A 27,869-nucleotide genomic window follows, 5' to 3' on the forward strand; every position below is an offset into this window, starting at 1 on the left:
CTATTTCTTTAGCATATTTTAAGTCATTTTTTGTCAGTTCAGGACTCTGCAACTTTAGTTTTGTTTTTTGTAATTTTTTTTTACTGTGCTCCAAATGCTAATTATGTGCCAGTGGCTGCTGGAACACTAAATAGGCCAATAAGTCAGTGTTTTTGTATACGGCTTGTTACACTGCCTGAAGAGACCAAAACATTGATCAATTCAGGGATATGGTCACAGATCTAAGCGTAAAAACGTGAGCTGATCATTTAGTCGTGATGATCTAAACAGTTATTGAGCTCACTGTATCCCTTTAACATAACTTTGTTTTGAAAATGAAAGTCATTTCCTTTTCAGTGAGAAATGATAAGGAATTGCAGTTAATTGACTTGATGAGATGCAAGAGTTTTGTGCGTAGCTAAAGATGGAAAATAAGTGCATGAAAGTGGACTGTTAAAACAGCAGGCGTTGAAGTAGTCTGCTAAATTGAAGCCCATATTGGCGCATTGCAGCACTTGAAACAATAAGCAAGATCGGGGGCCTCTTCAAATATCCCAAGAGTGGAGCCACTTGACACTGTGGCTCTGCAGGGGCAAGAATCAGGGAGACCACTACACAAAAGCAAGTTTTATAGAAACATAAACAACAGCGTTAGCTGCTGACAGAGGTACCCCTCTTATTCTGTACACATACGCACATAAGCATTACTCACTATGGGATGGCAAGAAATGGAGCAGTTTCAGTGAAAGTGGGACAGCGGGTCTCCACTATGACCTGACTATATAGCAAAATAGGTGTGAGGGGGGACGACGACAAAAGAACCCAAATAAAAGAGCTCATAGCGTAAAGTACAGGAGATAGAGAGCTAGAAGTAAGAAAGAAGGTAGGAAGTAGGAAAAACAATGGAGACAACAACGAGGGATTTAATGATAGAGAGAGCAGTGAGAGAAGTAGAGAAAAGAAACGAAGGAGGTGAAAATGGGACAAAGGGCCAATTATTTATAACTGTGCGACAGGACAGGCGGCCCATCTGTGATTTGGTGTGTAGTGTAGTCGATGAAGCAAACACATGCGAAGCCATCAACAAACCACCGAGGATAAAGCACAACTAAAATGTTGTACATGTCTTGTTTTAAACAGTGTTATCATTTTGGTTGCCATAATCTGGCCCTTATGTGGTCCCGAGCAGAGATGTTTGTACTGTAATGTGTAGCGTGTGGTGTTGTTCCCTGATTAAACTCTTCACTCTTTATCAGGTTATTTTATTAAAAACCAAAACAAAAGAACAGATTATGTGCAGCATGTATGATTGTAGTGGGGATGAACTCTTGCAGCCAGGATTGTAAACATTTAATTTTTTTGAAACGGCTTAAAAATGTTAAAGAAATGTTAGTTCCTTTTAAACCTTTTGAATCATATTTGTATGGGTATAATAGATTGAAAAAAACAGTGCAGGCAGATGGTGGTTAAGATTTAAGTAGCTGATTAAATTTAAGCAGCAAGACTAACTGAAGTGAAAAAGCTGCAAAGAAAGCTAGAATAAGCTGAAGTGGCAATTGAAATGGAGGAGCCAAAAAGGCAAACAAACAAAGACAAACATTTAAATGGCCTAAGACAAAGGAGCCAGATGTGGAAATCCACTGACTTCTGTTAAGTAAGACTCAAGTTTTTGCCTTAACTATATTCAGACCAATTATGCTTACATTCTGATCACCCTTCACCCCAGCCTTTGGAGCCAGGAAAAAACTCTGGGCGTTGATGGGTCAGCAAAAGTGAATGCAGTAAAAGAAGTTCAGTTTGACAGTTTAAATATAAAAAACAAACAGCTTTAGCTCAAGAGAACATGCTGAAAGGAAGTGAAGTGTAATTTAATTTTTTTTCCATTCACAGCAGTTATCTCAAGGTGCCTGAGAAAATTATAGAAAAGAAATCCCGGGGATGTGGGAATCTGTCGTGACAAGTTGACATGGGGGAAAGAGAAGAATGGACAGAGGAGGATAGAGAAACAAGAAGCAGCATTGAATTTGATTCGTTAGAATTGACATATATAGAATTAGAGCAGAGGTGCCATCTCTGCCTTAAGCAGTGCAACCATAAGAGACATGACAGACATTACAGTGTGTAAAGAAATTTCATCACCATGTTTGACTCAATACAAAAGGTTTCGGTTGATATGTTTTTGAATTTGTTGAAGGCTACTCTAGTATAGCTAGTTTCTTCTAGTAACCTCTGTGGGGCCATGGATGTCTCTCCCTTTGATTTTCTCTCTCCCTCCCTTTACCCTGGACCTTTTTTTTCCTCCTTTCATCTCTCTCTCTTTCTCTCTCTCTGTGCATCTCTGTTAGGTGGAGGAGTTTAAACAGGATCCTAGCCCCTCAAAGTGTCTGCACTCTGTATTCCATGTGGACACCGGAGATGAGGTTTACTTGCACGGCGACTACCACCACCTGCAGGTCAGCCAGCAAGCAGACAAGTGAAAAAATGGGGCAACTACCAAATGAAAAAAGAGCGTTTAAATTGAATTCTTCGTGCATACACCTGTGTGTTTGATGTGTGTGTGTTACCTAGGGGTTTTACTGTATATTGTAAAAAATGTAGAGTAAAATTTGCCACCCTGGTATTTTATTTTGTGTCACATATTTAATATAACTTTAGGAAAAAATGAGGTCAGAGAAGAAGGTCTGTAGTAAGTGAACCTTGCTAAAGATGAATGAACAACAGGATGAATAAAATAGACAATCAATCTCTTTGTGACAGGTTTTGTTTCAAGTGTTTTGAGTGGGGGGGGGGATTCCATTAAAATGTCTCATTTCCTCAGCCCCTCTGCCTGGCATGCATAGACGCTCAGAAAAATGACTTTCTCCGAGAAGTGCTTGTGCACTAAATTGGCACTAAAACGGCTTGTTCCTTTGTCAGTGGTATTAACAGAGGTCAGTTTGGTGTGTAGCATTTGAATGGAGAATGCATTTCTAGTGAAGGGTGGCCAATACATCAAGAGAGCTAGAGAGAGAGAGAGAAATCGAAATAAAGCTGCAAGGTTAGTTGCCTGTGAGGGGAGAAAAAGACATTCAAAAATGTAAAAGAGGTAACTTATTTATTGATTATTCTATTTTTTCCAGCAACTTCACCATTGTTGATGATTTCCAATGTCAAAAGTTTAATAGCTACTGTAAAGTCTGTCTCATTCTCTGCACTGTGCGAGAAATTGAAGACTAATTTATAAGTATGAAGTTATTATACGGTGTATGTGCAAATGATAGTAATTGCTTTGATGGCATCTTATCCACCCTACTTCCCTCTGTCACCTCTACAGATCGATGCCGTTTCTTTATTCCTGCTGTACTTGGTGGAGATGATCTGCTCTGGTCTGCAGATCATTTTCAACACCGACGAGGTAAACAAGGCGTTAAAATGACTGCGGTTTTCAATATTAGGATGTAAATGTCGGCCTGTTTATCGCTACATTTTCTAAACTGTGAAGCAGAGGCAAATAGTGTCAATCTCTGGTCTCACTTACTGTCAAGGTTAAATGTACTGATATGATTATAAACTGCATGAAAAATAACTACGGAGTTGTTACATTTTATCACTTTGTGGATTTTCCATGGTGCTGTGCATTTATGGCAATGTTGTATTTTAAAACATCTCACAGCTTCTCTAATCTTTGGAAATTTTTTTTTTGTGAAATTCTGTATTTATTCTAAAATACACCACGATATAGTTTAAATAATCTAAGTAATCTGATGCTACCTTCTGAAGGTTGAGCTAGCTGCTGTAAAGTAAGACCAAAGGGTCTCTAAAGCCAGTTAGATATATCCTAAATCCCCTACAGATATCCTAGAGCTGACACAAATGCAGGATCAGGGGACAGTATCTCACTTTTATAGCTTGGCTCACATTTATGCTCTTGCTGAGCCGCTCAGTTGACTTTCAGCAGAGAAACGTTTAGATGATTTCATTGTGGAAGCTTAAATAGCCTCCTGAGAATCGAACCGGTAACGTTGTGTTTGGCAACACACCAGCCCTCTATTACTGTAAAGCTGAACGGTCTCTTGTAGTTTGATTTATCTGTTGGTGTCATTTTTTTTGCCTTTTTTATGTTTGGCTCTAAATAAAACAAGAAGGCAACTTGGCTGTTAAGTTTACACACTGTGCTGTTTATTATGTGGCCCGCAGGAGTATTTGGAACGTCATTAATTCTGTTAGTTTTTACAGCCTGCTCAGCTTTACTTACCGCCACAGAGCAGTGAAATTTGTGCCCCTGGTAAAGGAATCCATTTGTTTACTAAATTGAGCTTATCTTAAGAAAGTAAGGACATGGTGAAACGTTATACCACTAACCAATTAGTGAGCGTACACACACCTCCCAACCCAGTCATCTCTCATTTTTCTCCATTTCTTACTCTGAACAAAGCAAATTGACAATGTAACTTTTTTATGAGGGCAGTCCTGTTTGTGCAGCAACCTTAATTTGCATGGTTAAACAGTGCTTATTAGGTTGTGTAATACAAACCGAAGCACGCCTCCCCCAATCTCACATTAACAAACATCAGATGCACTGAGCATAAGGGTTTGAGATTAGCTTTCTCACTGAACACTGTTTGAAATGTGTTTCATTTGGACTAATCACATTATTAGAGTGTTTATTAGTTTGTTGTTGGCTGTCACTACTTGTGAAGTCCATCGGTGTCCACTTGACTGAGCTGGAAGCTGCATTGCAGTATATTTTTTTTTTCTTAGAGTGGCATAGAAAGGCTGATGCATGTCCTCTGAGAAGATACACTATCGACCTCCTCCCAGATGCCATTTTCAGTTTCATGCAGCATGAAATGGAGCGACTCATTAGCCAGTTTGTATGTCTGGGGTGCTTTTTTTTCACACAGGAGTATACGTGAGAGCTGCTGGCACATGGTAAAAGCAGAAGCACATGTAGTGTGCTTTTGCCAATGTGCCCACGTTCCCAAATAGTCAGCCCCCCACCCCCCACAAAAAAAGGAAAAAAAAAGCAGAACTGGCCAGGATGGTTTTCTAGCAGCAGGGAGGGGAGACAGAGGGACTCATTTGGCCGACGGGCAGTAACATTCATTAAGATACCATTAAGATACTAAAAAGTTCCCCTCGTTAATCACTCTGCTCATAAAACCCCCCAATAAGAGACCCGGCAAACACCTTTCCCTCTTTCCCAGCCTCATCTGCTTTGCCCCCTCTTTCTCTGCCCATCCTCACTGCCTGGCCTATTTAAGACCTACACAGGTTCTGTCTTTCTCTTTCAGCTGTTTTACTCTCATCTCTCAATTCCCCTCCACCACTTTGTCATTTTAGATTAAATCTACCATCACTCAAGCACATACACCAGTGTGCTGGCACATTATATGTTTCACTTTTTAGTTAATTTTTTCCTATATGTATACTGTATAATTTTGCAGGAATCTGCGTGGGCCAGATGCTAGTTATAAGAAACATTTGAAATCGGCTAACTGCAATTTTAAACATTTCGATGCCGCTGTAATGTTTGGTGGAATCAACAACACTACTGATGAGTTTTTAGAGCATCTAAAGGGTGGCATTTGTTTTAGCTGGAATTTGTAAAGTGTGTTGATTTAGTGTCTTTATAGTTATGGGTAGCTGACAAGGCAATGAAGCTCTAGCTTCACGTACTGGTGCTCTATTCTTTTTAATTACAGTCTAGCCATAGGGTCAGTTTCACCTTGAGCATGGATTAGAAATCAGCTTTCTTTTTCACCGTAGTAACCTTTGTAATGAGAGAGTTATACTCATCACCCCAGATCAGTATCAAAGGTCATCTATCAATGGATCCAGACGTTCATTTGTGTGTGTGTGTGTGTGTGTGTGTGTGTGTGTGTGTGTGTGTGGGGCTGCATTTTACGTTATGTACTGCGATTCCACTTTCTTTTTGGACACATCTTCTGTCTCTAGCCCCGTTTATGCATACATGGGCGTGTGTGTGTGTCAGTATACTCTGTGTATGCAGGTTGCATAAACACAGTATGTTGCATTTTTTCCGAGTGTCCCATGTATGTTTGTTTTCTACATGCAGGTTTCCTTCATCCAGAACCTGGTTTTCTGTGTGGAAAGAGCATATAGGGTACCTGACTTTGGCATGTGGGAGAGAGGCAGCAAGTACAATAATGGCAGCACTGAACTGCATTCCAGGTCAGTAAAAAGAAAACACACAAAAACATTCTCTCCACACTCTCGTTTTTTTTTTTTTTTTTTTTTAAACCTTACTTTTGCTTTTCTCTATACTTTTACCACTTTTGTAGTACTGGCCAGAATATGTCCTGTATGCAGGGTGCTGCAAAAGTCCTAAAACTCTTAAGTTACATACCTGAAATAAGGTCTGTGGGAAAGTTGTAACACCAGAAAAAAGATGTGAGAATGTATCAAAGATTCAAAATAAATGTTTTTAGAGCAAACCCATACTTCATGGGTTTGCAAACCCACTATATTTTACATGGTTAGCATGGTTGTCTCACAGCAAGAAGGTCCCGAGTTCACTTCCACCATCAGGCCGGGGTCTTTCTGAGTGGAGTTTGCATGTTCTCCCTGTGTTGCGTGGGTTCTCTCCAGGTACTTCACCGTCCTCCAACAGTCCGAAGACATGCAGTTTATGGGGTTAGGTTAACTGGTGATTCTAAATTGCCCTTCGGTGTGAATTGTTGTCTGTCTCTATGTGTTAGCCCTGCGACAGTCTGGCAACTTGTCCAGGTTCTACCCTGGATCTCGCTTAAGACGGCTGGGATAGGCTCCAGCGCCACCTGCAGCCCTGAAATGGACAAAGGGAAGAGAATGGATGGATATATTTTACATATATTTAATATGCTAAATGTGTCACTTAAGAGTTGCCATTTTACACATCCACTCGTCTAATGCATTACTCGTCATTTTTTGTATGTATCTGATGAGTAGACCAATATCGAGTCACCTTCCACCACCTTGTCCACCCACACCTGAGGGAAATGCGTCACTCTTTAGCTGGTAAATTCTTCACTGTGCTCACCTTAGCTGCTCATGTTTTTTTTCTTTCCCCCCCCTTTTTTTTTTTTTTAAATCTTAGCAGCTGTTGCTTTAAATTGGGGATTGAGCAGTGGGTGTAGCAGTAAACTGAGGTGCCTACTGATGAGTCACAAGAGAGAAACAATCGTTTTTTAAAAATGCAACAGTGCTTAAATGCTCCATGGGCCAAGAGAAACTATACCTTGATACTCTTCTAGTTTTATAAATACACCCGTTAAAACAGATCTTTTAGTTTTACTAAAGTATTACTTTGGTTTTCTTCTTACGCAACTGCAAATCATATTTGCCTGGGCCCATATTTGTTTCTGTCTCACTGTCGGTGAGTGCAGCACTTGGAAAAACAACAATGATGTAGAGTGTTCCATCTTCTTGAAATTAACTACAAAACCCCTAATTATTTCAGATTTTTAGTAATAGGGCTCTGAGTTAAGTTTATTTGTAATATCTATGTATTTTAATTCACTAGATTGTGAAATTCTAATGGTTTTTGCCAATGACTGTAGAAAACAGTCATTGGTTTTTGCTTATAGAGAAAACAACAGTAACTATAGCAAGAAGGACTCTTATCTATTCAATCTTCTTTTTCTTTCCTGTCCATATAAATAGATCAGCGCCAAACAATAAATGTAAAAACACTGTATTTCCTGCAGGAAGCAGCAGAAATGTGGGAACATGTAATGCTTTTCTTTATAATCAAGTCTATTTGATCTAGTGAGGTGTTTGTCGGGTCAGTGTGTACTGATGGAAATGTCAAATCAGCACAAGTTGGTAGCTAAAAAAAAATGTCAGTCAGCAAGTAAATAACCTATATTAAAAGAAAATGTAATGGACCAGCCATCTGAATGGTTAACCACCATGCAGATAAGGATTTGGAACAACCTGTTCAAACACCAGCACTGTTCTTAGCCCGTGTTGACTTTTTGTTACGTTTTCCCTAACTGATTTATCATCCAAGGTCAAACCGGCCTTCCTCTCCTCGCTCGGTTTCTTGATAAAGATCCTCAATTTCTGCTATTGCTTATCTCTGAAAAGCATGTCTTTTTTTCTTTCTCCAACAATCCAGAGCTATTGGCACCAGCCTGTCAAGATGTCCTCAAGAAAAGATAACAAATTCAGTGCATTGAGGAGTGCTGTGTCTTTTCGTGTTTCTATCTCTCCATGCCATGCTTTTGGATTCCCCCAGTTAATGAGTTGGCTTATATATGTACTTTTGTATTAATTACCATGGCGTATCCAAAAACGAAACAATTCAGAATGGCTCCATGGAAACACGATCTGTATAATAATCAAACTCCATATTAGAACCATTCCTCATCTGTCACGTCCGGCTTCGAAACACGAATATGGCTCTAAGCTCACAGGATTCACAATGGATCATTCCTGAGCAGTCGGTGGTTCTGTCAACTGCAGAATCACAATCACAATGAGTTTGTCCATTTTTAATCAAGTAAAGAAAAGTTGGTGTGTGTGGATCAATACTGAACCACTGTATGTAAACACACCTACTCTCAGAGTAGCAGAAGACTGTTGTACAGTCTGCAGCAATATTTTCATCATGCGAATCCTTATCTCCACCTGTCAACCGACATGGTTGCATCATCATTTTACTCTGGTCCTGATTCCAAGCATCACTTTTTTTAACACCCTGGGTTTCCACAAAGCTTTAAAGCATTCTATGTACATGTGAGGTACTGTCAGGATTTCTGACCACTGCTGTCAGTTTGCGCGTGTTTGTGTATCTCTGTGTGTTACACAAAACTACTTTCAGCAGAACTCTTTTAGAGGCTAAATTAGCCTCCCATCATCTGTACTAATGCTTTTTAATATGTCAGCACATCTACCACCAGTCAGTGGCAAGTTTCCTGCATTTTTTCCCTTTCTCCTCTCTGTTCTTTTCTAGGGAAATCTTGGTAGGGTAGAAAGGGGAAACAAAATGACAGTAAAATTGATTCACATTTAGGCTGCATTGCAATCACAGTAGCCAGCCACTGTGAAATGCACTATGTTTTTTTTTTCTCTCCTCTCCATCATCCATTATCGAAAGTAGACCACAATCTCAGGAGCCTTCAGCTTTATTGAATCCTAACAGATAGCCATTTAAGATTCAAATGTGATTCAGAAGGCTTTCTGGTGAACTTTGGGGACTTTTGACATTTTCAAAACACATTTGGTTCACGTTGCATCATTTTTTCTGCTTTCTTAAGAATGAAAAATAATATATTCTTAAACTGATCAATGTTAGATTGAATTATACTTGCTTATTGTATGTTTTGGTGAAAGTTTGCAGTTTCTTTTCTTTTCAGCTCTGTGGGCCTTGCTAAAGCTGCACTGGAGGCCATCAATGGATTCAACCTGTTTGGAAACCAGGTATTTGATTCCCTGACTTCTTATACTTTGCCACCTCTTCCGAACTCACATTGATTTGTCTCCTGTTTAACTGTGCCACCAGGTAGTAGACTGCATTATAGCCCATTCAAATCTCCTCTGTACATCAAGAAGGTATCCTAGCTGGGTGCAATGTCACCCCGATGACCAGCCTGAATAGTAGAAAACTGCAGTTTATTTACAGGTAGACAGCATCAGTGTAATTAGTGCCGCTGTCACTGTAGCAAGATTGCTTCTCTGAGTGGACGATTGGTCAGGAAAGTATGTTTGTGCATGTTTGTGTTTGTCTCAGCAAATTGTTTGTGCTTCTACAGACTGTGATCGATGGCCACAGTTGAATCAGGTTTCCCTCCAAATTTCAGAGGCTGTTTTTCTGTGTGCAAAGTCCATTAGTGGATATGTTTCTTATTTATTTATTTAATTTTTTTAGGAGAAGAAAACAGAGACATTCATTATACCTGCTAATGGATTGGAAAATGAAGCCTTCCACTTAGCAAGCTTCCTCTCTTATTATCTTTTCTTCATATTTTCTTCACTCGGGTATTTGCCCAGAATGGTTCGTGTGGCAGTTCTCTCCATTTAAGCTTAGACTCTTTATCTTCTCATCGTATGGCTGTCGGGTATGACCGTAAAGTTGCTGTTTGTGTTTCTCTTCTGAACATCTGCAAAATAAAGGATTTAACTGTGCCTGAAAATGGATTTTGTCATTGAGCTCAAGCTTGTTGAAAGAATCAATTTATAGAGGTGGCTGCTTTATGGTCCATGCTGTATGGGGCTTCTGTACATGTGAGAGAATGAGTGTGCCTGTCTCTGCCGGTCTCGTGCCCCTTTGTGGGAATGCTACAAGCTTTCCAGTTGCTTATTAATGATCTCTATCAATCTTGATGTCCCAGCTGACGCTCAAGCACCAAATGTAGCTCCTTCCCCTCGATGCCCTAAACCGGAACATTCAGTACTCTCTTAACTCTTCTATCATACTTTTGCACACTCTTGTGGCTGTATATCACAGTTAGCCTTTGTATTACATGGACAGACACGCATCCTTCAGTTTTGGAAAAGTCACACCCGACCCCTCACCACAGCCCCCTCAAAGTCACACTGAACGCATGATAGAAGCCTCTCGGTGTGACAAATTGAACTGGGCGGATAAAATTGATCTCACATGAGGAGGATCCTTCAACTTTAAAGCCGGTCTTTAAATTCACAGTGCTGTTTACACACGGCTCTACAATCAAATCCCAACACATTCTAGTTTCTCTCAAGGGACTGTCACCTAATTCACACCGTGTCAAGAGCAGGGATAAAGCAGAGCCAAGCACATGCCTAACAAAGTCCAGTTTAATATATTTCTGTAAATTAAATGTATTTCATACATATATCAGTGCATAGAAAGTGGTGCCAAGTTAAAGTTCAAAGTAAATCATTATAGTGTCTTTAAAAAATGGGCTTTAAATAATTGACATTCAATCAATGTTCATAGCAGACCATAAAAAAACCCAATGACATCAGTGGTTTTTTTGAGAGGCGTGAGCCAAATCCTCACAGTAGGTGGAAGGATGGTTGTATTGAGAAAAACCTGAAAATAATTTATATTGACAGATATTTGCCTTCAAAGACAATCAAAGACTGCAGGTTATAGTCAACTTTTTTTTTTTTTTTTTTTTTACTTCAGATCACTCATGAGGATGCATAGTGATAGATGCACAAGGAACAAGCAGTGCTTAGTTTTCTAAAATCAAAGTTGGTTTGAAGAAAACCTTAAAACAGCATCCACTGCTCAAAAAGGGTTGAGCTGTTGCACTGAAAGTATTCTACAGATTATGTCTTATCTTAACTCATTGCCTAGTTTTATTATTATTTTTTTTATTGCTTAGTTCTGTTGGAAGAGATATTATGCTACAAATATACAGTGCATATTCAAACTTATTTTTTATTTTTTGTAAAAGAGGTAAATAGAAAAATGTAGTAGTTAAATCATGATAAGCTGGTTGGACTGTCTGCTTCTGCTTAAAAAATGTGACTAAATAAAAGAAGACAAAATGGCTCAAATCTAAAAGGCAAAAATACTCATTTCACATGCTTGCTTTGTGGGTTAGTGTTTTTATACGTTGCTTTTCTAACACTCTGTTTTCTTATGTGGGTTTTTTCACTAACTTGTCACAGCTGTCTACACTGGTGGCTAGCAATTCACTATGTATGCACTATGTAAATTTCTAGAGGAAAGCTTGCTGATTTGACTAAAAGCCTTGGCCAGATGTTTTTTTTTTCTTTCTTTTTTTTTTTTTTTTTTAGAAATAAAAAACACGACATTGGCAATATTCATACATAATGCATCTGACTTGCATTAGAAACTGCTTAGCAGTTTGGGGGAATTGCCCACTTGGTTTCATATATGCACTGCTGATGGATGGATGAAGTGCAGTGGACTTAGGGCTGGGCGATATATCGACTTTTTAAAACATATCGATATATTTTTATACGAGATATAAGATGTGACAATATCCTTTATATCGATATAGTCTATGTTACGTTATAATTATAGTTGTGGAGCCGCAAGTTTGCCTCTCTTTCGTCCACTTTTGTCTCTACGCAACGTTACTCCGCCTCACCTTCACTGAAGACAACTCCCCCTCCTCCCCCATCGCTTCACATGCAGGCAGCGACAAGACGGACACGGCAAATCTCCGTTAACGAGTTACTGCGCATCGCCCCATGCGTGGGGCTGGACGGCGTCAACGTGCTAACGAGCTAAACATGCTAACGAGCTAACAGCGCTAACCCTAAAATCCTTTCATTCTCTCAAAAGTTGATAGCGCGCCTTATGTATGAATTCTGGTTGTGCTTGATGGCCGCGAACTGATTTTATGTGGTACACGGCGCTCAGCAATCTGTCAAAAATGTTTGAGTACGACTTTGGTAAGCTACGGAGCTGCACCGCTTGATAGATTGTCGGCGCATTACGGCTACCGAGGAGCTTCGCGGAGTGATACGTACTGTGCATCAACGTAATATTACCGTATTGTGTGTGGATAAGGACCATAAATGGCACCTGTAAGAGACGTGGTTATGAAGCGGATTTCAAACTCCAGGCTATCAGTCACACAGTAAAACTTGGGAACAGAGCAGCTGTGAAATCTGTCTGTCTTTGTTATTACGCTCAGCGTCTTTTAGTTTACATTTTGACTGCACAATTGTGAGCTCTTTGTTTAGCACAAAAACAACCTTGTTTTCTTTTATTTATGGAGCATTATTATTTAATGAATGCTCATAATTTAATTTTGAGTAATTTTTCATGTACATCTGTGCTGTATGTTAATAAAAGTGCCTGTGTGACATCTGGGACACAGCTTTGACTAAGAACTCTTTTTGTTCTTACTTTATGGCTTAAAAAAAAATCGAGATATATATCTTATATCGCCATCCAGCTAAAAATATCGAGATATGAATTTTGGGTCATATCGCCCAGCCCTAAGTGGACTGTTTTCTCTCTTTTTTTTTTTTTTTTTAGAACCTGAAAAATGGTTTGATTGCTTCCCTTACTGAGTAAAAAGCACAAAATGTTCCCCCCCTTCCTCTCGTGGAAGTGTTTAAGTGCTCTGGATGGACAAACTGCATCGTGGTAGTAGTGCTTCATTTTTGTACAGGGAGACTTTTAAAGTGATCGGATGACTAGCTGTTGTTTAAGCACTCCCACACTGCACTTCAATAACATGAGCAATCCAAATATATCTGCCTGGTTTTACAGCAAAACAGTGTTTTGGTGTGTGGAGGTGTAATACCGGAGGCTTTGAAGCCAAATAATTTTAAGCATTTCCATATTTATTTATTTATTTTTATTTCTTTGGACAAATGGAGGACTTTGTGTATGTTTGTCGTTTTGCACGTATAGAGCTATATGTTACTGTGAAGCACAAATTGTTTAGCTGTAAATTGAATGCTTTTCTTTTATGCTGCAGGGCTGCTCATGGTCTGTGATATTTGTGGATCTGGATGCTCACAACAGGAACAGGCAAACCCTTTGCTCTCTACTACCCAGAGAGTCTCGCTCCCATGTGAGTACATCAATCAATTTATTGACTGTGTACATCTTCTAAATAATTTTAATAAAACAAAGAAAAGCATACAGATTTTACAAGTAACAAAAGGCAGAAACGACACAAAGCAATATGTGCAATAGAGCACTTCTAAAATTTGAAAAATATTATCAGCTTCATATCTTAAACATCTTGTAGAGCCATTCACTCTCAGAGTGCAGGCTTTTCCGTGGTTCCTAGAGTTTCCAAACGTAGAATGAACTTAAGTCAGTGCTTTCAACTATCAATCCCCGCTTCTGTGGAACCAGCTCACAGTTTGGAGTTGAGATACTGGCACCCTCATACTTCTACAATTAGGCTTAAAACATTTCTGTTTGATAAAGCTTGGGGTTGTAGTCAGGACTCTCTCTGGTAACCATTTCTTCTTCATTATGCATTTTATTCTTGTTTCTCTTTTCTCTCCTTTTTTCTCTTCTCTTTTACCTCACCCCTAAACCCTTACCCTGGTTCTGCTGGAAGTCTCTTCCAGAGAAAGGGGGGGGTTCTTTCTTCCCACCATTGCTTGCTTCATAGGGGATCGTCTGATTGTTGTAGTTCTCACTCTAATTAGTTTTTACCTTACAATATGAAGTGCTCTGAGGTGTCTGTTCTTGCAAATTGAATCAAACTCAGTAAACTGAATTTCACTGAAGGCTTATGACAAATTGGTACATGGTCTTGGGATGACAATGTCAGTCCAGCACAGTGAGCACTTTGCATTTGCTCAATTTTTAAAATATTTAAACTATTAACTATTGTAGAGAAATGTTGAACCAGCATACAGGAATGTGCAGTCAGAGCAAAAAAACTCCCACAGTATTTTTATGATATCCGCCTTGCAGTGATCGTTAAAACAGTGACCAAGTAACCTTTCGTTTTGCTCTAAAATGCAACAATCTTTTAAAATAGTTTATTCAAAAATCAAGAATCTTATTTTTATTTCCTTTTTGTTATTTTGTCTAAATTGATCATATTAGAACTAGAATAAATATTAAAATATTGTTTAAATGTTGCATTTTGTCTGTGAGCTGATCTCTTTGTTCTTAGGAAAAATATCCACAGTTTCACAGCATGACGCAAACGTTTCCCCCAACGCTCTTTTACGGTGTAGAGAAGCAGCTGTATGCATAGTCTCTACAAAATAGTAGCCTGTCACGCATATGTCAGATAAGGTTAATTACACACATCAAACAGACCACGCACTCATGTCAGTGTGTCAGTAGATATCAATTCAACAATGTATGTTCCTCACGGTGCAGTCATTACACTGCCCGTACCTGAGCTCTTGATCGTACACCACTGACAAGAAATGGCAAAAGTAAGAGCTGGATATAGAGATGCAGGGAGGTAAAGCTCAAAGAAGAAAGCGTGAGGAAAATCTTTCCTACTCGCCAACACTCGCAGGCACTTAAATCATTACAGCTGTGTGTGCGTGTGTGTGTGTGTCGAACTTGTAAGCCAGAATTGTCTAGTCACCAACAGCCTGGGAGGAAATTAGTGTAATTAGACGATCAGCAATGGCATTATAGACATAGGAGACTGACATTAAGAAGTCTGAAGGAGTGCAGGAGACGCCAACAATTGTCAGGATTGTGTCAAGATATGCAAAACATCAATATATTATCACTATGTCATGTAATATGTCAAAAGATTGAAATCCAGTATTCAATTCTAGACACATTCAATACCTGCACAGAGTGTGTTGCAAGCTGATATGATTTCTCAGCTGTAGCTGCTGAGGATGTTACCATGTAGATTAGGGTTGTAACAAGAAGTTGAAGAATATAAATGAATAGGACTAGAAAGAGCTACACCTGGCTCCTCTGTGAGCTGCAGAGATATGTGCAAAGTATAAAAAAGAAACGCGCTACAAAGGAGAGCAGCAGAAATCAAAACAGAACAGAAATCTGGTCCTTAAGCGTTCATAGCCACGTCCATGTCAGAGCGCTTGTCCCTGCAGTTATTTTATAGATTCCAGTGCTCAGACAGGATATGGAAAGGCTTTGATTTTTGGAATCTGCCGTCTATTAATAAACTTTAAATATTCATAGCTGTTTGCAGTGAAGCTATGCCCTGATAGATTTCATTTCCCTTGCTCAATAGAGTAAACCAAACAATAAAATGGGACTATTAGATGCTCAGTCACAGTGGTTTGTCAAGCCTGATAACAAGATTCATTCCTAACCATAGCCTGTATGGTTAGTCATGTAGTCAGTGCTGTAGTGTTTTATTTATAAACCGACACTTTCACTCCTAAACATACTATGGGCATTCACGCATGTTTAATAAATCTTTCTGTAGAATATATAGATGTACAATAAATTATCTTATTGGCTTCCCTCATTTTATACTCAGAAGTTATGCAAAGTGACTGTGAGATGCAGTCATTGGGAAAAGTTTTGGTCCTTGTGGAATTTTCAAAATATTTCTCTGACCTAAAATGCCAGTGGATTTTTACACAAACACTAAATGTAGCTAAAAATATATATATATTTAAAAAAAATGAAGTAAAAATATCAGCCTGGAAATATATATTATATATAGCAAATGTGGCAAAAACATTTCACGTAGTTCATAATTGTTGTAAATCTTTTTGTTTGTCTCCGGCAGAACACAGATGCAGCTTTACTTCCAACCATCAGCTATCCTGCGTTTGCTGTTGATGATGATGCTCTTTACACTCAGACACTTGACAAGATTGTCCGCAAGCTCCGTGGCAAATATGGCTTCAAACGTTTCCTCCGTGACGGCTACCGCACCGCAAACGAAGACAAGAATCGCCGCTACTACAAACCTGCTGAAATGAAGGTTTGTACTCGTGTTTTTTCTCTATATTCTGTTCTTCTTTGGATTAAAGCCACAGTTTTTGTTTCATTTTAAATAGCTCATTTGTATTTTGCCAATGCAAAGAAGAAATTATGGGGTATATTCCTAACGAAGATAATGTGATCCAAAATGTTTCTTGTTGTTCCAGGTTTTAATAAGATGGTCATTAGCGTAGCAGTTGAAATAAAAATTATATCTGTGAATAATATGCTTCAAATCTAGTAAATGGATTTTAAAAAAATTAACCCGACTTTCCATTAAAGAAAATGATCAGTTAGAGATTTACGAGCAGTGACATTTTAGAATTTTTAGACATCGAATAAATATATTGTGGTCCAGTGTGCTGACAGCTACACTTCTAGTCCTTTTGTCATGGTTTGTGATTCTTGTTGAGTATTTTCTTTAGCAATTTTCTCTTTTGTTATTCCTAATCTGTTTTTGCTTTTTCTTTTTTCGTTTTACCTCCTTTCTATTATTTTTTATCTCTTTTAAAATTGTCTGCGCTGTTCTTATCACCTCTGTTTAATCTGCCTCACATGTTCCATAGCAGCTAATTATTCACAGAATTAAAGGATGATACTTTATTAGGTACACTTTGCTGCTTCAGAACTATCTTACCTCTTTGTTGGTAAAGTGCTGGAAACATCTTGGTGAGCCAGTCCAGTTTGAATTGAACCTTAAGGTGCATACCTTGACTATAACAAACAATTGAGTTACTGTTGTCTTATTGTTAGCTCTAATTAGTTTGGTCATTCACCTCAGACTTCATTCCCCCCCCCCCCCCCCCCCCCCCCCGAGAGAACTGATGTATATGCAATATTTCTTCTCTTTTTGGAACACTCTTTGTAAGTCATGGAGATGTAGATCAGCAGTTTCTGAAAGTCTTAGGCCAGCCCATCTGGCACCAAAAACCATGCCATGTTCAGAATCACTTAAATCACCATTCTTCCCCATACAGATGCTCAGTTTGAGCTGCAGGATGCCTAAGTGTGTTGCATTACTGCCATGTGATTGGCTGATTAGCTATTTTCATTAGTGAGCAATTTAGCAGCTGAACAAAATGACGAGTGTATGTGTGTGTGTGTGTGCGTGTAAAATATAGGTTTAATATAACTGAGTTGAACTCAATTGCCAGTAACCACAAGCACAGCTAGCAATGCATAACATGTGGAAAAGTTCAGCTTGAAAGTGCTTGACATTTCAAAAGTTTTCGAAATTCATAATCCTCCAAAGGTTTCATCCTTTTATGATAATGCTAAGAGATCTGCCTGCGACTTAGCCTCTCCCATTCCACGCATCCTAATCCCCCAGGTATTTCACCCTAAATCTTAGCGTGCATGTGTGTGGGTGCGCTGGGTATGCAGCTGAGTTGTTCCTTATCAGTGTGTATGCTCATGCATATACACCTATGTGAATGACCGGGCATTCATTGTCCTTTAGTGAATTCCCTGTGATCCTGGCCAAATGACAGTGCAGTCACTTTAGAAGCATACCATGAGTGAATCGCAGGCTGGACTCTTAATACTAAACAAATCATTACTTTACCTGGAGAGCTAGCCTGCTAGAATTAATGAGCTCAGAGAGGCGTTAGGTAAGAAAGCAGAGATCTGTGAGTTTAGACAGATGCTGGAGTTTCTGTTTGGCAGTGAAACACTAACCAACTGTTTCAAAAGGCCTAATCAGTTGTACCTAGTAGGGATGTATGTAATCAAAGAGTCACCTGACAGTAATTTGATTCCTTAATTACATTCATGATTCATTAAAAAGGATAGTCATCACTTTTTAGTGACAAAAGGTGACTTTTCTGTCTGAAAGGTGAGGCTGAGAAAAAAAGATTTAAAAAGGCACTGATGATGGAAGTGCTTGCTTGATATGTCAGAGTGGGCACTCATGGGGCTCCAACTCTGAACCACTTTGAAATGAGCTTTGTTTAATCCTGCGGCTAATAGGATACAAAGACTCTAAAGACTCTAAGAATTATCAAACAATGTTTAATGCCTCAGTTCCTTCAGGCTCCGTCCTGCCCTTAGTTCGACCAGCAGGCAGTCAGATTTGTTGTGGAAGACACTCTGGCCAGTTAACGTTTCATAATGTAAAAACCCAATTAATTTTTTCATTCATTAATTTTTTTTATTAATGAATTAAAAAAAGTGATTTGCCAGTTTCAGAATCCTCGCTGATTAATAGTGTTACAAATATAGTCGAAAAGCAATACCGTGAGTAAAATGTTACCTCTTTTGAGTCATAAGCCACCTCACAACAAAATGAAATGCTTTGAGTGTGTCTGACACAGTTTGCGTTTTATCTGGAGGAAAGAAATCACAGGTAGGCCGGGTTCCCCTGCAGAAGACATTGACTAAAGTTGTTGTTGGTGTTTAAGAGAGAATTCACAGCAGGGCAGGCGTCTGTGCTCCCTGTCTGTTTACCATTGACAGAGAGCAGCGGCAGCAGCCTGTGTGATAGACAGTTTTACCAATCAGTCGAGCTGCTCAAGCACAAAACACCAGGGATCCCTGTCTGTTTACAGCCTCAACGGGCCAAAAGGCACAGGCCTCACTGGGTGACTGCCTCAGCTCTCCTGTTCTCTCGTACTCTCTCCCCCCCGCCACCAAATACACCCCTCCCCTGCTTCTCTATCTCTTTATGCACTTGCCTTTCTTTTTTCCTTCCTCTCTATAACCCACCTGATAGCTGCTATTGCTTCCCGTCTTTGGTGAAATATACACCTCGAGACCTGCAGATCTACATAATCACAGAGTGCCGACATTTAAAGAAGCACATTAATACAGACATGAGTATCCGCTCAGTGAAAAGCACCTTCTAAGTGTGTTTGTACGAGCATGTGTGCCAGCTCAGCCAGGCATTTGTTATTGCATTAGGATGTCTCTGTTATCTTCCATCAGCGCAGAGATTATTGAAAAAGATAAGGTACAAAGATAGTCAGAACTAATTACTTTTATAGATAGAGGGACTAAAATGCAGACACACACGGACATATGCACACATGCATTTTGTATCGATGGATTTTTTTAAAGAGGCTAATAAAATTCTGCAGACTATTTGATCTTTTTACAAACTGACCTTTATTATTTTTAGTGTTTTTCCAAATTCGGTAACTAAAGGTGGGTTATTGTGTAGGGACAGTGTTTTGAGTTGATCCTCTTTAATTAAGCACTGAATTACTAAAGTGAATAATTGTCTGCTTAGCTTTATTGTCTATTGTAAATGTGACTTGTAATTGAATGGCTTAAGATTTTTGTTCGTTTGTTTGTGCATGGGTGCTTGTGTAAGATACAGTGCAAATACAGTAGATGAAGTGTGCAAGATTCAGAGAAAAATCCAGGAAGTGATGGTGTGAATTCAAGTGTTTATTTAGGGAACTTTTGTCTAGCTGCTGCCACTTGGTGCTTTTGATTTATTCACATTCATTTGACAGCAATGTGTTTATGAGCTGACAGGTTTAATTAAATAAATAAAATAAAAAACTGAATAAATTGGCCAAATAAGAGGAAGCAAGGAGGGAAAAACACTGAATGGTTTGACAAGTATAAAAAATGATAGAAATCATATGCCATGGCCTACAAAGTCACTAGTTCTTACTTGTGGGAAGAGGCATGGGTTACATTTTGCAGTGGATTTGTCAAAACAGCAACTGAGTTAATCTTTTAGAAAAAATTATGTTCATCTTAAATTAGACAAATGTGTGCCGAGGGTTTTGAAGTTGTTTTGGAGGCTAAAGGAAGCCGAACATCTTACTGAAATGACTTGGGTTGGTCTGTTCCAGGCAACATGAGAGCTGTCAATCAAACTTTGTTGCACACTAAACAGCTGGACCACAACCAAGCAATCTGCTGCATGTCTGGCGTGAGAAAGTGAATCAGTCAAAGGATTCTGATTTGTGATTTAGTATGAATACACAAGCAGAACTATCTACTATAAAATTCATGTATTTAATGTGAGCCAAAGCTCCCATATTTATAAATAGTTTGAATTAAAAGAAATTATAGGATTAGAGGCAAAACCCTTAACACTCGGTCAACTATTGTGGTGGGATCAGGTGGCTCAGTTATGCTATGGTGACATTGTGCTGATGCATTTTGGCTTCACTTGACCTTTTAGAGGGAAGGGTCACTGCAAAATCACCTTTCTTCTGTGATGGAGCGGTTCTGTCATGATGGGAGTGGTCATTGAACTACAATGAATTTGAGTATCACGCGTTATGGCCTTCACAGTCACCAGATCAGTCTCCACCACCATCATTAAAACATCCAAAAACAAAAATGTTTTGGAAGAACATGCCTCTAACAAGCTTTCAGAAACTTGAATAAAAACCTTAAAGGGTATATTGAAGCTTATTTGTAGCCTGACTAAATATGTATGATAGCTTTCAGTCCCATTTGTAACACATGGTATAGTTTATTGATTGGATTTTTGTTTGGACTTTATACTTTCAACTTTAGGTTATATAAAACTCCTGTGAACCTCACATTCTAAAATGTCAAGAAGAACTCGACCAGAACTAAAAGGCAACATCCATCCATCCTCATCCGCTTTATCCGAGGCCGGGTCGTGGGGGCAGCAGCCTAAGCAAACAATGTCTTTTTTTTTTAACTTAAGCACACAGCGAGTAGGTATTTATATTGTTAAACATACATTGTAATTCTCTTGTCTTTGTTATACTGAGTGAAATCTGACAAATCTTTGATATTGAAGGTCTGAGTTCACAGGCAACATGGCAGTGTTTTTTGCCACAGTGTCATTTTCTGAGCGCTGCTCTTAAGTGTTTGTTGTTGCTAGGTTACAAATAATACCTTATTTCATGTTAGGTTGTAAAAGACTGAAAGCCAAGATTTTGATTATTCAGTGATAGAGAAGTGACACTGAGTCCTCAGTAAAACTAAACTCCGACTTTCTATGTGTCTGTCTATTGTAAACATACTAAACTTTCACACCTCTAGATGTCCTCCTCAAAACAAACAGCCAAGTTTTTGAATTAGAAAAAAAAAGACCTTGTAAAGGATCAGTAATATTTCTCTCTATACTGACAGGTTTCATTCAGAATGTCACATCCTTTATATTTTTTCTCTGTGCCATACTGTTCCATATTCAGTGCTGCTCAAATTCAGCTTTAAAGCTCCTGCGCCTCTCTTCTCTTTGTGAAATGAAAAAAGCAATAATTCCTCCCCTCTCTTCCTCTCTCTGTCTTTCTCCAGCTTTTTGATGGGATCGAGTGCGAGTTTCCCATATTTTTCATCTACATGATGATTGACGGTAAGCCTTGTTCTATCCATTGCTGCTGTTATGGTGCCTCAAGTGGGTCATTGCCATGGTATAAGACAGACTTATAGCGTTTTACAGGAAATTACATTTTTCTCTGGTTTTAGAGGACATGGATACACACTTTTTTTCTTTTTTTTTAATTTGTTAGTGACCCAAAGTAAATGGTCAGAAATAAATGAAAGACTCTAGTTTTTCCTAAGCATTTCTTTCTTCCTTTTTAAAAAAAAAAAAAAAAAAAAATCTAATAGCCCCTTTGCCTCTCTATATGCCACAGATTTTTCTTAAGACTAACAGACAACCTGCAGGGCCTGTTGCTCTATATGAAGCTATTCATCTTTATTGGCTCTGCTCAAAAGAAAAAAGGCAGTTAAACTGATCCAGACGGATACATCAATAACCAACAAGCCTCTACAATGAAATGCTCTTAAAAAAATCTTGTATACCTAGGAAGATTTTTATTGACAGTGCCTCACCATTTTTCAGTATTGTAAAACTATTTTATTAGGGTAACTTTGCCTGACTGATGCAGTTAACAGTTAGATGTGAAAAAGCATTTTCAATGTTTTATAGTGTGTGTGTGTGTGTGTGTGTGTGTGTGTGTGTGTGTGTGTGTGTGTGTGTGTGTGTGTGTGTGTGTGTGTGTGTTTTGTAGGGGTCTTCAGAGGAAATAAGGCCCAGGTCAAAGAATACCAGGAACTCCTTGAACCCATCATCTTTCAGTCGTATGAGGGTGAGTAACCACATAAAAGCCAACATGCACCCACACACATGCAGTGACCGCTGAATGAGGAAAACCGTGAACTCCTGAACACAAACATATATGATATTATCTCATCTGGCCTCTCAATATAGTTCTTTTTAATACTTTTGATTCTGTTCTCTCCCCTTCCGGCAGCGACAAACTTTCTCTTATTAAATCAGTTTTACATATTCATACACCACATACCAAGGTTCACAAGAGTGATGCATCCAAGTGAACTCAACCTTCCCTGTGAGCAAAAGAGCCTGGCTCATGCATTCACCGGTACACATTGATGTGAGAGGACACAGTTAAATGATGAGGATGTCAAGAGCTGGGTGTTTCTATTCATCTATTCATAAAAGAAATTGAAATAATTGGAGTGCAGAAAGGATAATGATGTGAAACAGAGCTGACTTAAGTTACCCTGAATGTCTCTGCAGAGCTCTTTGTACTGGTTCTGTATAAATTAACAAAACTCCTGAAGTTAATTGGCTGGGTTTTAGAGGAGAACACAAAGGGAGTGTTTTCTGTTTTACTGTTAAATACTTATTAAAAGTGTAAATCCACCAATGGATTTTGTACTGTCAGAAGCTGCTATTGTATCTTCTTTTGCTGGTTTGCCTGACCTCCCAGGAGTCAGGGGCTCCTATTGTTTTGATAATACATAAAGCACATGCAGGGTTCAGCTATTGAAGACATGCTAATATATTGTGATGAGTGAGTGAGGACGGTGGTGGGGTCCTCAACTACAGTTGTGCTAGCCTTGAAGTAAGCATTTATATTATCAAATCAAATCACTTTTTATTGTCACATCACATGTGCAGGCACACTGGCACAGCACATGCGAGTGAAATTCTTGTGTGCGAGCCCCACAAGCAACAGAGATGTGCAAACACAACAACACAAACGAGCAAAATACAAGAATGGCCAACCTGAAACTAATAAATATATGTACAATATATAATAGTGTATGCATTTCTGGATGTGTATACTAAATATTTTCCTGTGTGTGTGTGTGTGTGTGTGTGTATGTGTGTGTGTGTATACACATTTTTACAAATTAAATAGTAAAAAAATAAAATAAAATAAAATAATAATAAAATATATAAAATATACAGAGTTGAATATGTGCAAAACAAGTGCCATTTATATACAGTGTGGAGTGCATAATGTTAAAGTTCCAGTAGTGAAGCTGAGGTGTCTATGACGTGTTCAGCAGTCTGATGGCCTGATGGAAGAAGCTGTCTCTCAGTCTGCTGGTACGGGACCGGATGCTGCAGAACCTCCTTCCTGATGGAAGCAGTCTGAACAGTTTATGGCTGGGGTGACTGGAGTCCTTGATGATCCTCCCCGCTTTCCTCAGGCACCGCTTCCTGTAGATGTCTTGGAGGGAGGGAAGCTCACCTCCAATTATCCGTTCAGAGCACCGCACTACTCGCTGGAGAGCTTTGCAGTTGTAGGCGGTGCTGTTGCCATACCAGGTGGTGATGCATCCAGTGAGGATGCTCTCAATGGCACAGCGATAGAAGGTCCTGAGGATGCGGGGGCTCATGCCGAATCTTTTCAGTCTCCTGAGAAAGAAGAGGCGCTGCTGGGCCTTCTTCACTGTTTTGTTTGTGTGTACTGTCCAGCTTCGAGGGAACGATGGTATTGAATGCTGAGCTGTAATCTACAAACAGCATCCTCACATACGTGTCTCTCTTCTCCAGGTGTGACAGGGCAGTGTGTAGTGTCAGGGCTATGGCATCATCAGTGGACCTGTTGTGGCGGTATGCAAACTGTAGAGGGTCCAGTGAGTCGGGTAGTGCAGAGCAGATGAAGTCCTTGACCAGCTTCTCGAAGCATTTGCTTACGATGGGGGTCAGGGCTACAGGTCGCCAGTCGTTCAATGAGGAGATGGTGGAGGATTTGGGTACAGGGACGATGGTGGCCATTTTGAAGCAGGCTGGGACTACAGACAGAGAAAGGGAAAGGTTGAAGATGTGCGTGAACACTCCAGCCAGCTGAGCCGCGCATGACCTGAGGACGCGGCCGGGAATCCCGTCCGGACCAGTAGCTTTGCGTGCGTTCACCTTCCTGAAGCACCTCCGCACATCCTCCTCAGACACAGTGTGCGCACTGACGTCATCCGCGGTGCGCACACTGTCCGGTCTCATGGTGTTCGCTGTGTCGAATCTAGCGTAGAATACGTTTAGATCCTCACACAGAGAGGCCGTGGTCTGTGGTGTGCTGGTTTTCCCTCTAAAGTCTGTGATCGTGTTTAGTCCCTGCCACATACTCCGAGGGTTGTCAAACTGTTGCTCCACCCTGTCCCTGTACTCACGTTTGGCTGCTTTGATCGTCTTCCGGAGTTGGTAATGTGCGTGTTTGTAGTCCGATGTGTTCGCGGAGGCAAAGGCGGTGTTCCGTGCCGCCAGTGCCGCGCGAACATCTCCGTTAATCCAGGGTTTTTGATTTGGGAAGGATTTGACTGTTCTGGATGGGACGACATCTTCCACGCATTTCCTGATAAATCCGCAGACTGAGTCTGTGTATTCATCAATGTCTCTGGCGGCCACGTGAAACATTTCCCAGTCCGCGTGATCAAAACAGTCCCGCAGCGCAGACTCCGATTGGTCCGTCCAACAGTGCACCGCCCTCCGGGTTGGAGCTTCCTGTTTCAGCTTCTGCCTGTAGGCGGGCAGGAGCAGGATGGAGCAGTGATCTGATTGGCCGAATGGGGCGCGGGGGAGGGCTTTGTACGCATCCCGGAAAGAGGTGTAACAGTGGTCGAGTTGCCGGTTTCCACGTGTGTTGAAAAGGATGTGTTGATGGAGTTTTGGTGAGACTTTCTTCAGGTTTCCCTTATTAAAGTCTCCGGCTGTGATAAACGCCGCCTCTGGGTGTGCGGTTTCCTCGCTGCTGATCGCGCTGTACAGTTCCCTGAGTGCACGGTCAGTGTCGGCTTGTGGGGGAATGTAAACAGCCGTAATAATCACTGCTGTAAATTCCCTCGGTAGCCAGAATGGCCGGCACTTAATCATCAGGTACTCCAGGTCCGGTGAGCAGAAGGATTTGACCGGGTGCACGTTCGCATAATCACACCAGCTGTTGTTGATCATGAAACACACACCACCGCCTCTGCTTTTCCCAGTAAGATCCTGTGACCTGTCCGCGCGGTGCACAGAGAACCCCGGCAGTTGTATTGCGGAGTCCGGTACTTTGTCCGATAGCCAGGTTTCTGTGAGGCAGATCACGCAGCAGTCCCGCATCTCTCGCTGGAATGAGATCCGTGCCCGAAGCTCGCACAGCTTGTTCTCCAGAGACTGCATATTAGCCAGTAATAAACTGGGTAACGGTGGTCTGTAAGTGCGCCGTCTCAGTCGAACCAGAACGCCAGATCTTCTCCCTCTGCGTCGGCGTTTGCGGCCTCCAGGGCCAGAGAACAAAGGCGTCTCAGGTGAGATGAATGGGGGGTCTGCAAACGGAGCGTCCGTGTTGCAAAACTTGAACTCCGGAAAGTTATAAGAAAGACCGTCTTTTATGTCCAGTAAGGTTTGTCGGTCGTACACAAGGAGACAAGTGCTGCTCGTGAAAAAATAAAGGAAAAGTAAAATTAAACACAGAAGAAAGCCGTTGCTTGGGGGAGCTCGCGACGAGGCTGCCATACTCGGCGCCATCTTGATCACTTTATTGATCACTTGATCACTTTACTAAATAAATATTATATTACTAAATAAATATTATTTATTTAGTATTAGTATTTATATTATACACTGCAGGTCTTAATGCTCAATTCTGATTTTTTTGATCAAATCTGATTTTTTTTGTCTGCTTCTTCACACTACAAATAAAATGTGACAGCAAACGTGCTCTAGTGTGAACCCTCAAAGCGGCCCGCATGCGCAAAAGAAGACGTCACACACAACGCGCTCTGTTTAGACCCAGACCAGACAGTATTGTTTGACTGATGGCCGTTAATATAAAGACTTGTTTCGGACTTTACGTTTCCCAATTTTGCTTTAAGTTATAAAGTTATTTTGTTATTTAGATATGGCCTAATAATGATCCTTATTGCTGTTTTAGAGAGGAGCGGTGCTTCAAAGGATAGTTGCAGATTTCTGTCAGAATCTGCAGATTATACAGTACAAATAAAATGTTCACGTTTCTCCAACGCTGTCTTCCCAACAGTTTCACTAACATCTACACTGGATGACCAGGAAGCATTCACGATGTCTTCTCCGGCGCTGATAATTGGCGTCTGTCTTGTGTCAGTGACGTAAAAGACGGATTTAATGCGACATGACCATTCAAACAGCAGTCGCTTTCTAAAACATCAGATATGTATCGGATTCAGGACCACATACTAGAGTGACCCAGGTCGGATTTGAAAATATCGGATTTGTGCCGTTCACACTGTCATACCATGATCGGATATGGGCCGCATAGGGTCAGAAAAGTCGGATTTGATGCGCTTTCACCTGCAGTGTGAACGTAGCCTAAGAGTGGGCACAAAAAGATTTAGTGTTCTTAGCTGTAGGTCCAGTTACAACCACTATGTGTGAAATATCCTGCTAAAGTGCTAAACTTAGATGGTTAACATGGTAAGCCCCATACTGCTAAAGAGAATTTTTAGTAGCATTAGCCAAGTTTTTGAATTAAGCTAAAAGTACAGGGGTGTCTCACGTAGCCATTTATAATTATCTGATTTTATTTATTTATTTATTTGTTTTTTAATAATAACAAAATAAAATAAAACTTAGTTTGGGAACAAATTGAAAAATACGCTTTAAAGTTATTTGCCTATATCGCAGCTGTGCCTCAGGAGTTACTGGTTGTCCACCAGTTGGAAGGTTGGTAGTTTAAATCCAGGCTCCTCCAGTCTGCAAAGTGTCCACAGGGAAGATAATGAACCCCAAATTGTTTCTAGTCCATCTAAATTCAAATACCAGGTTTTTTTTAATTAAAGTCCAGGTACACACAAAGGCTTCAGTAGAAACTGCATAAGAGTCATGTGTTTAAACATGCTAAGATGTAAAGGTGATCTTAAGTACAGCAGTGGTTCAAAGGTTAAACTCAGCATCTGTACTGCTGTATGATTTGTTGCTATTATCCCTGTGTGCCACCAGTGCAAAGTTACTGAAGTACATAGTTTTTGTACTATGTAAGAAGTAAAGATTATTTTTGCTTAGTCTTATGCACATAGAGCTTACACTTCTCGTTTCTCGTGCCAGGCCACGCTATAATCCCCAAGTACTACTATGTACCGGCTGACTTTGTGGAGGCGGAGCAGAACAAGCATGGGAGCCAGAAGCGTTTCCCTAGCAACTCTGGCCGTGATGGGAAAGTCTTCCTGTGGGGTCAGGCCCTGTACAACATTGCCAAGCTACTGGGTATGTCTGTGCGTCTGTGTGCTTAGTATGTCGACTTGAATTGATGCATTCATTCACTGTACTCTGACATTAATCTGCAAGTTCACGATTAACTTAAAACTAATATGTTTTCAATAGTTTTTCATTATGAATTATTTTTTGTAACTGTAGCTTAATACGTGTCTCACAATAATC

General features: G+C 40.1%; 1 protein-coding gene across 3 annotated transcripts in view; it reads left to right on the forward strand.

Annotated features, from left to right (window-relative positions):
• The window catches only part of phkb (phosphorylase kinase, beta), a 109,302-nt gene that overhangs the window by 32,301 nt on the left and 49,132 nt on the right, over window positions 1–27,869 (forward strand). For all 3 annotated transcript variants that reach the window (XM_080884834.1, XM_080884833.1, XM_080884835.1), the window contains 9 exons: window positions 2,325–2,432; window positions 3,293–3,373; window positions 6,038–6,153; window positions 9,321–9,384; window positions 13,359–13,454; window positions 16,086–16,283; window positions 21,515–21,572; window positions 22,234–22,311; window positions 27,537–27,695. In XM_080884834.1, the coding sequence (XP_080740960.1) occupies window positions 2,325–2,432; window positions 3,293–3,373; window positions 6,038–6,153; window positions 9,321–9,384; window positions 13,359–13,454; window positions 16,086–16,283; window positions 21,515–21,572; window positions 22,234–22,311; window positions 27,537–27,695 (958 nt within the window). The remainder of the gene's footprint in view (window positions 1–2,324; window positions 2,433–3,292; window positions 3,374–6,037; window positions 6,154–9,320; window positions 9,385–13,358; window positions 13,455–16,085; window positions 16,284–21,514; window positions 21,573–22,233; window positions 22,312–27,536; window positions 27,696–27,869) is intronic.

Source organism: Rhamphochromis sp. 'chilingali', assembly GCF_963969265.1.
Source record: "Rhamphochromis sp. 'chilingali' genome assembly, chromosome: 6".
Taxonomy (NCBI): Eukaryota; Metazoa; Chordata; class Actinopteri; order Cichliformes; family Cichlidae; genus Rhamphochromis; species Rhamphochromis sp. 'chilingali'.